Source organism: Amphimedon queenslandica, unplaced genomic scaffold (assembly GCF_000090795.2).
Source record: "Amphimedon queenslandica unplaced genomic scaffold, v1.1 AMPQUscaffold_12515, whole genome shotgun sequence".
Classification (NCBI taxonomy): domain Eukaryota; kingdom Metazoa; phylum Porifera; class Demospongiae; order Haplosclerida; family Niphatidae; genus Amphimedon; species Amphimedon queenslandica.
The window spans coordinates 4,883-14,584 of NW_003547248.1; the positions used below are offsets into that span (position 1 = coordinate 4,883).

Consider the following 9,702-nt stretch of genomic DNA (forward strand, 5'->3'; position numbering starts at 1 on the left):
AATATTATAAAAACAATCATATTACTAAAAATTAAAGTACTCTCATCATGTTCAAGAATTCTTTACTCAGTTTTCAACCATTTTAAAAAGTTAAGTAAAGTTTATTGCATCTCACTATTGAGAAAAAATTTGAAAAAATTATATGTTGTAGAAAAAGTATAAAGGAAACAATTTGTGTTCCGAAAACTAAATTGTGCGTTCAGCCCGTTGTACCTTAAATGGATTACATTTATTTTCATTTGTGACAATAATTGACAAAAGGTACCTTAGTGAAATTTGTCTTTATTGCCAAAAAAATTCCAACTTTCTGAGCTCTATTCATCATAAAATTACTCCACAGGATGCAAAAAGTTACTATGTAACATTTAGAAACAATGATTGTCCAACAGAGCACTCACAGGTTGATATTTTTTTATTATGATGAATTTTACAATCCGTCGTAAGGTACCTTTTGTCAATTATAGTCACATTTGATCCTCTCTCTTAGAGTTAGGAATCTTGGCATTAAAGAAATTAACAGGTTGAGAAGTCAATTTTGAAAAGACTTACCTCAAATCAAGGAAAGTAAAGGAAAGAAGAGAAAGATTCAAGTGACTGGTGCTGATGATGATGGTGAACCTTGTAGTAAGTATGTCAAGGTGTCTGTAAGTCATGTACAAAGTAATAGTAACAGTACTGTTGGTAGCAATAAACATAAGAGTACTAATTTACAAAAGTCTAATCGCCCAAAAAAGAGTTAAGTACGTGAAGATAATGCTTTAAATAAGTCTTGCCTCAAAAAAAGAAAAGTTGATATGGACAGTACTACTGACAACACTGCTTTGGTATTGCCTTGCTCAAATAACATGATAAATCAATTGTTTCAATTAATATTATATTAAAAGATCTAAAACCAATATTAATGTCAAAGGTGATGATAGTTGTAGTAGTCTGATTGTATCTTTAAAACTTTCAAGCATTAAATTGAAACTGAAAGATGATAAAACCAAGTATGTTGTAAAAAATTACCATTGTAGTAGAAGTCCGATTATATCTATAAGAGTCTGAAGCATTAAATTGAAGACAAGTATTCCAAAGAAAGATGATGTCATCTTTCCTTATGAAGAGCCTCCCAACCCTGATATTGTGTGTAAGGACACAATGGGATTATGTTTATTACCCTGGTAATGAAGAATTTCAAAAGAGGTGGTGTGAGATTTTAAACCTTAAGTTTGTAACAGCTGCTAGAATCATGTCTGGTTGTCAAACAACACCTTTGTCAGATGAAAGAGTTCCTAATAGTACCCTTGATGTCCCTGATGATAGGAACTGTTTATTTTATGTACTTTCATATCTCATTAATAGGTCAATTTCTCAGCATTACGAATTACGTAAGTAATTGTTAGTAATACAGTGGAACCTCTGAATAACAAAACTTTTGGGACACAAGAATATTTTCATTACATAGAGGTTTTCAATAAAGGGAAGTTTTGTAAATGAGGCATCCCCAATGTGAGACTTTACCTTCTTATATAAAATGAGGGGCACTAGTCAGCAGAGAAAGCTGGGGAACAAATTGCAGAACAAGAAAAGAGAATAAGAAAATAAATATGCAGAATGTTTCAAAATGAGGGATAGGCTATTTAAGGCTATTATCTGTGCTCCTGGATAGTAAGATGGCATAATAGTGACAGAGCATGAAGAGAAAATAGAAAGATGCCATTTTACAGTGGGCGGGTCTTTTTAATTGATTAAGATATCATATGATGTCACAGAACTAAAGGAAGTTTATAAAGTGGCATCTTGGTCAGAAAAGAACTTTATTTTGTAACAGAGGAGTTTTCATCAAAGGGGGAGGTCCATTTTCATTGAAAAATGGAAAAATGAGTTAGTACATTTAATTATTTTCATTATAAAGTGGTTTTCGTTAAAGAAAAGTTCCGTTATCAGTAGTTCCACTGTATGCCAAACTTCGAAGAATAGTTTGATAGTACATTAAATAGAACCAGATATTCACCATATATGATTACATAAATACGTCCAAAATGTATAGAAATTATGTGTGGGCTACTCAGACAGAGATTGTCACAATATCTGCAATATTAGGTACAACAATATTCATTTACTAGGCCTACTATTGTTGGCTGGGCTAGATGTGGTACCTAGGAGTTATATGGCATTCCTTGTAATACTAATACACCTGCTTTGTATTTGAAGCATGTTGGTACTAATCATTTCCAAGCAGTTAAGTCTATTAATAATTCTTAAGCATTGATTGTTAATAAAAAGTGGGTATGGTGTATAGGAGGTCCACAATCTTAATAGTGTTGGTTGTTTAATGTGACTTATATCTGACTGCATGTGCAATTGACAGATGTGTGAGTGTGTCTGAAAACCATTGGTGCAAATCCACCCAGTATTGCTGAGTATGAAGAGATCTAATTGCATTCAGAAAGTAAAACTAATCAATGTATAACAAATAACAGTAAAAAATGGACAGGGAGAGGGTGTGAAAGAGGTTTACTGTTCATTAGAGTTTAGCATTGATTCAAATTTGTGTGACTATCATTTATGTAGGACAGAGGATTAGGAAGGGAAGAAGCTTTCAATATCAAATGTAGATATTGTTTGTGGCTTGTACTACATGTTTATGACAAATAACTGGTGCTAATGGATCAGGGCTCTGTTGAAAAGATTCATTTTTAAGTTACATTAAAATTTGTTATTATACATGTAGTATTATTTAAGCAGTGATTCTGTACATATAATAATGATCATCTTGCATGTTAAGGCTGCCATCAATGCTGTGCACATTACATATGTAATTGCTTGCCAGCTGATGTTGCACATAATGCTGCCATCAATGCTGTGCACATTATGAAGTTAATGCTTGCTGGCTGATGTTGGGCATCTTTTGTCGATGATTCAATCAGAAACATTGTAGATGCTACCACTGTCATTATTACTTAGTTAATGTCATATTCATATTTTTAGACATGTACTTACTGGGCACAAAAAGTGCATTATGGTGGTAAAGATTGAGGTCTGACTTGGAATGAGATTCAAAAGGTAAGAGGGATGTTTCTCTTTGTGAGCACATGTATCTTGCTTGTGGTTTTCAATGTATGTTTGTGCCAAACAATTGGTATCATGCATATACAATTTATGTTTAGTATTATAGCATATATTGTACATGTAGTAGATTATTTGTGCATTTCTTGCACTTGTAGTGTTTGATGATTATCAGGCATGACTTCTATCCTTTTTAAGTTTGATGTGTATAACGGAGGAGCAAGGAATAGAAAAACTGATGTGATTGGTAATAATTTATTACTGTTTAATTATTACCCTGTTTGTTTACATTGCTTGCCTTTGATATGTTTCTATTACTATGCTTTAAAGGTGAAGATAGCTGGAAAGGATTTGATGATTAAGTTGATTGCTTGCAGTTTGAAATGTGCAATGTAACATTAGCATTAGTTGTAACATTATTATAGCCTTGGATTATAGTTAGTCTTAAAAATTTAATGTTAGATTTCTAAATTTAATATTGACTTTTGTAGATTATGAATGACAACGGCAATGTGCATGTTTGTGTACGTATTCAGTATGTCAATAATAATGACTATTAGCTAAGAGTTTTTTAAATCATGCATCATGATAATGTGCATTCTTCACCTAGAAATTTTGAAAGAATCTAAAGGGAATAAGCATTTGTCTTGTCAAGCACTTAGCATTGCTAAAGTATTTTTATCCTGGCTTTATGCTGATGTATTTGTAAGTGACTGTTTGATTATTTTTTAACATTTATTATTATAATAAAAAGTTTTTAATAAAAGTTGTAGTTCTTGATTGAGGCCCCTCAGGACCTCAGGAATATAAATATAATATTAAGTACATCATAGTAAAGACTTGCTATTTGTCTGTTCACAGCCCTCAGCTGGGCAATTTATGCTGCCTTTGCTTTTGCAGCAAAGGCAGGAGGGGCTCCTCCAGGAGGGAGCATGGGTGCCACTCCAGGAGGGAGCAATGGTACCCTTTCCAGGAGGGAGCACAGGCTGGACTCCATCTACTTGAGGTGGTGGAGGTGAGGGGCCTCCAGCTCTTGCGAGTGCTGGAGGTGGTGGTGGAAGTGGCCTGCCTAGTGGTGGTGGTGGTGGTGGTGGAGGCCCTCTATCTCCAGCTACTGGAGGTGGTGGACCTCCAGCTACTGGTAGAGCTGGTGGTGGTAGCAGGCCTCCAGGAGGTGGTGGTGGAGGCCCTCCATCTGCAGCTACTGGAGGTGGCGGACCTCCAGCTACAGGTAGAGCTGGTGATGCTAGCAGGCTTCCGGGAGGTGGTGGTGGAGGCCCTCCATCTCTAGCTACAGGAGGTGGCGGACCTCCAGCTGCTGGTAGAGCTGGTGGTGGTGGTGGACACGGGCCTTACGGAGGTGGTGGTTGTGGAGGCGCTCCAGCTACTGGTGGTCCTCCATAATACTCATCATTATCCATATACTACCAAACAATATGAAAATATAATGATAGCTAATGTAAATTGGTATATGAACTGGCTTGATGCTTTTTGAGAAAAAAGGTTGCAAAATTGCAGGAAAAGTTGAGAGCTGAGAGTGTGAGTTGAGAAATGGCAACTGAAGCTGATTGTGAACTTAAAAAGTTTTAGAACAGGAAATAGATCTTAGTAATGTTCCATAATGATCAATAATAATGAGCTATGATAGGCTATGAATATAATTTATGTTTAAGAAATTCAAAAAAATAATTGTATGAAAATTGTTTTTTACAAACTTGGTGCGAAGCCCCAAGGTAGTTCCTACGATTCAATTCAGCCCCCGCAATGTAAAATAATTGATTGTATGTCAACACTTACATTTCTTCTTGTCTTCTATATACGTTGTATTGGAGAAATAACAATTATGACTCTCTTAGCAACCCTCCACCCAGTCCCCATCACGTAAGTGGGTGTTGACAAGGTAAACAAAATGGCTCGGAAGCAGAAGAAAGTTGAGCTTTCTAGCTAGAAGAATAAAGCAAGTATCATGCCTAAAGACTTATCAAGAATCACTAGAAAGTAGAAAGAACCTTTATAAGTCTTAGTAAGAAGAAATAAATGACTACTATGCGCACAAAGTGGTGAAATCAATTTAAGGACAATTTTCACACTAATACGCTTGTGATGATGCGGTAGGTCTTTTTATAGTTATTTCAAAATTCTTTTCTTCCAGCAATGAACTGATACTTAAGGCAAAAATTATAATTGTTAATAAAATAGATTATTATTTAACAATAATAATGAATAATTATGAGCATTAATTAATAAATATAATAATTTATAAAAATAGTACAAAAATTTCAAACAGTACTTTGCAGAATTATATGAAGTATTGCTTTTTTTAAAGTGACAAAATTTAATGAAAGAATGATAACCAAACTACTTAGTTCCAACCTACACAACTGTGGCGAGTCCTATTAAAATTCTTATACATTAATATTTTAATTTTTAGGTATTGTACCGAATCACAAACAATAAAGCATGCAATAGCCAAATAATTATCTATAATTTAGATGTTTTAATTGTCATGACAGTAATTTATTCAGTCAATACTAGCTGAAAAGTTTAATTCATATTTCACAAGATAATTTACATCATAGAAATGTAGCAGAGCAATCAATAGGTAAAAAGACATAAATATCATAAAAATTCTATTTCTGCCTGTTATCATTATCTGCAAAGTAGGGTTTGACACCTTTGTACTATTTTTATGATTTATTATTTTTTGTGAAGTAACGTTTGTTATTATTAATTGAACTATTAATTATTATTATGGTTGAACTAAACCCTATTGTTTCTTATATTTTTTGATAACCCTACTTTTTCTTATTTAAGAGAACTTTTTTAATTTACTTGTAGAGATGTCAAACCATGATAAAAACTCTATTATCTATGATGATTGATGAAACTACCTAGCATCAGGGTTCTCTCAAAGAACTACCTCCAAACGATCTATGTACAACTTGGGGCCATTGAAACAATAAATGCAAGGAATAATAAGGCCATATCTTCCACCACAATTTACCCTTGCACTAGTGACTTCTGCAAATCCCACATTAGTGTCTCTGCTTAAGTTACTTGAGTGGATAATATACATATATTATTTGAAATAGTGAACCTCTCAATAAAGGGCACCCATTTAAGGTACTTTTGGATGAAATTTTAATATTTTTTTAATTGATGCCATTTTATAGGAAATAAAAAGTTGTACACCTTGTGCTATTTTTAAATTTTTACCATTCACTGTATATAAGTTATAGATCATTGAACTTTAAATATAACAAAAAAAATTCCTTGAACTTTAAATATAACAAAAAAAATTCCTGCATAACTTTTCATACTTTATGAACTTACTTGTTGCAATTACTAAGCAAATTTATTTCCCTTTTTTCATTGTAGATTCAGTTGCAGTTGAAGCTGATATTCTCATTTGCCTTGTGTACAGTGGCATTTATCGGACATGGATTTTAACATATAAACAACTAGCAATTTATCATTTTATTGATTGCATGTCATAACACTACTTTTTTCTATTACCTGATGGAGTTTTGTTATCATTAATAATTCTGTTCATTTTGTAGTGATTTTTAAAGTACCATTTCAAGAAAGTCAAAGCATTAATGTTTAGCAATGAATATTGTTATTGCACTAATGAATATACTTACATTAACCATGAATATCATTAATCTTCTTATGAATATAGTTTAATCTGACGTCATCCTACATGCTAAAGCGGAAGTCACATGACTTCTGTGAGTATATTCATGGCTTTTGGCAGTAAAAGGGGTGGGTGTGCCATGTCACTGAAATAAAGATGGCCGTCTGTCCTGTTTGATTCTCTGTAAGCTCCTCCTCCTTCAGCTGTACGCGCATAAGGGAAAGCGTCTATCTCGCCATAGATCTCAGCCCCTGGTTCTCTAAAGTACAAGCTAAAGCCACAAATTGAGCAACAATGCTTCATACTGACATGGTAGCTATCTTATTTACTTTGATTGTAGATCTAAATGCAAAAGCAGCAGAGATCACTTTTTCCTTAGCAAAGAAGCCAGAACCACTGATAAGTTTTGTGATCAAATGCACACTTTATTCCTTTTTAGAAAGGAATACACCTGTGAGTTAAGCAACAAACCTTTGATATAAGGGACAAAGTCATTGTGGAGAGGTCTGACTTTTGAAGACGGTGGTGATTCACTATTTTACTATTCTGACTTGCAACAATATCTTGTTTCAATTAAATCTTTACTGTCACTAGTTTTGCCAGATTAATCATTAAAATTATAACATTAATACTGTTTTATCTATATAATCATATTACTTTTAAAGGGTGTGCCATGTCACTGAAATAAAGATGGCCGTCTGTCCTGTTTGATTCTCTGTAAGCTCCTCCTCCTTCAGCTGTACGCGCATAAGGGAAAGCCTCTATCTCGCCATAGATCTCAGCCCCTGGTTCTCTAAAGTACAAGCTAAAGCCACAAATTGAGCAACAATGCTTCATACTGACATGGTAGCTATCTTATTCACTTTGATTGTAGATCTAAATGCAAAAGCAGCAGAGATCACTTTTTCCTTAGCAAAGAAGCCAGAACCACTGATAAGTTTTGTGATCAAATGCACACTTTATTCCTTTTTAGAAAGGAATACACCTGTGAGTTAAGCAACAAACCTTTGATATAAGGGACAAAGTCATTGTGGAGAGGTCTGACTTTTGAAGACGGTGGTGATTCACTATTTTACTATTCTGACTTGCAACAATATCTTGTTTCAATTAAATCTTTACTGTCACTAGTTTTGCCAGATTAATCATTAAAATTATAACATTAATACTGTTTTATCTATATAATCATATTACTTTTAAAAATGAGAATCATAAAAAATTGATCATTAAAAGAAACAACATAAAACAATCAGTAAATAAAAACAAAAAAATGTAGAGCTGTTAACTTTGTACTAGTATTAGTACTCTCAGCCGAGTTTTTACAGACCTATTAAGGTACACACACATAACTTCAAGTTTAATAAACATTAATCTACATATAGACACTCTAAAAAAGGTAATGTGATGCTTTTAAGGCAAAAATGCTCACAAGGCAAAACTCAACATTTGCAATGGTGCATGCCACATTTTGTTAATAAATAAGCATCCATAAAGTACAAAATGCACTGTTTTATACAAATAATACCAACTACACTACAAAAAAATGTTTACAAAATATCATAATATAGAATTAAAATCTCATAGAATAATGTTCTTAAAAAGCAGTTTTGACACAAGGAATATACTGCATTTAAATTTTGTGCAAAATTTTCATAAATATATATTACAATAATTAAATACCTCAGCCTACTTTAGAATTATTACTACTGTACTTGTCATGAATTTACTACAAATTGAGAGAAAAAGAAGGCTCATGTAATGTAGTACACGGTTTAATGTAGTACATGGTAACATGCTAGTACAAAAATAAATGAACAAGGAGTGTAGATATGACAACTAAAAACTTATCAATGCAGCAAAGAATTATATAGAATTAGGACTTGCGACTAATGAAATTGATTTTTTATAATTGCTATTGCTATGAAACAATCGCCATGAAGGTATTGTAGGTCAAATTTAAAAACTATTTTGCATGTTGCATAGTTCCCATAATGTTATAATGTTAGCTAGCATAATAGCATTATTCCAGCTTGTTAAGTACTCCTCCAGTAAAAATTGTTTTCACACACACACTTACCTACCATGTAAGTTCTGTCGTTCATTTCAGGATAACTGATAGTTACATAAAAAAAAATAAACCATAATTTAAAAAATATAACTTAATACATATTTAGTATAGTTATCTATCAATATTTATGTTGTAATAAGCTTATAGCAAAATACAAGTAAATACATGAAAGTAAAACTAATGGTGTTAGCAAAAGTACATACAATATGAAAAATTTTAAATACATGGTAGATGAAAGGTAGATACATCATGCAATGTCTGGTTATTAATAACAAAAGTAATGATTGCCAGTAATTGCAATGGTAACTTTATTGCCATCTGTGCTCAGGCAATATCAATGCTATATTATTAATGGTCCTTCATTGAATCTGATGCCTTAATGAATCTAAAATCAAGCGTTTATTTGAGACATAATGACAAAATACATTTCACAGTCAGAGACATGGGCATGTGAAAATACTTACTCAGCAACCATTAACACAATCTTTTAAAGAATACGGCAATGTCCATGGAACAAACTGTTTCTTGATTATGAGATGTTCACTGTACTAAAAGAGAGAGAAACAGATGATAATTTGACTTGTACCAGTTGTAACTCTAGTTGTACAAGTGCATTCAAAAAATTAAATTGATTATGTTAAAACGTGTGCATCCATTATACCATTAACAGAAAAGGCAACTTCATTATTTAAATCCTGAGATAGAGAATGCGCTTTTAATTTTACTCTTCGATACTCTATTTGCACAAGTAGGACCTTTAAACAAATTAATTCTAATAAAACAATAATCAATGAACAAATACCATAAGCAGTATTCACACTTAAAATACAGATCCACCTTTAATCTAGTGCCAGTAACACATTTATAAAAAATTAATGAACAAATAAATCAAGAAATAATGATAACAATAACAGAAGAAGCAATCTAAACACTAAGGTCCTTATCAGCA

General features: G+C 32.8%; 1 protein-coding gene and 2 long non-coding RNA genes across 5 annotated transcripts in view; 1 reads left to right on the plus strand and 2 right to left on the minus strand.

Moving 5' to 3' along the window:
- The first annotated feature begins 3,228 nt into the window (after positions 1 to 3,228).
- LOC105314793 (circumsporozoite protein-like) lies at positions 3,229 to 4,455 on the plus strand. The gene is made up of 3 exons (XM_011409165.1): positions 3,229 to 3,298; positions 3,913 to 4,011; positions 4,187 to 4,455. Exons 1-3 carry the CDS (start codon positions 3,229 to 3,231, stop codon positions 4,453 to 4,455), a joined length of 438 nt encoding a protein of 145 aa, XP_011407467.1.
- Positions 4,456 to 7,901: 3,446 nt separating this feature from the next.
- On the minus strand, positions 7,902 to 9,435 carry LOC109587594 (uncharacterized). 3 transcript variants are annotated; one of them, XR_002187700.1, is made up of 5 exons: positions 9,415 to 9,435; positions 9,218 to 9,301; positions 8,767 to 8,797; positions 8,366 to 8,411; positions 7,902 to 8,012 (listed from the first exon to the last, which is right to left on the minus strand). It is a non-coding gene; the product is annotated as an uncharacterized LOC109587594 (long non-coding RNA). The 3 variants fall into 3 exon arrangements; XR_002187698.1 differs by having other exon boundaries at positions 8,763 to 8,797; XR_002187699.1 differs by having other exon boundaries at positions 7,908 to 8,012; positions 8,376 to 8,411; positions 8,763 to 8,797.
- Positions 9,436 to 9,449: 14 nt separating this feature from the next.
- Positions 9,450 to 9,702, minus strand: part of LOC109587593 (uncharacterized) — a 970-nt gene continuing 717 nt past the window's right edge. The window contains exon 3 of the long non-coding RNA XR_002187697.1: positions 9,450 to 9,508. This is a non-coding gene — a long non-coding RNA (uncharacterized LOC109587593). The remainder of the gene's footprint in view (positions 9,509 to 9,702) is intronic.

Excerpts from the sequence above, each read along its gene's own strand:
- LOC105314793 (XM_011409165.1), top strand. The coding sequence starts at position 3,229 with ATGACTTCTATCCTTTTTAAGTTTGATGTGTATAACGGAGGAGCAAGG. Across the intron at positions 3,299-3,912 it reads TAGAAAAACTGATGTGATTG|CCCTCAGCTGGGCAATTTAT; the intron begins GTAATAATTTAT and ends GTCTGTTCACAG. Across the intron at positions 4,012-4,186 it reads CACTCCAGGAGGGAGCAATG|CTACTGGTAGAGCTGGTGGT; the intron begins GTACCCTTTCCA and ends GTGGACCTCCAG.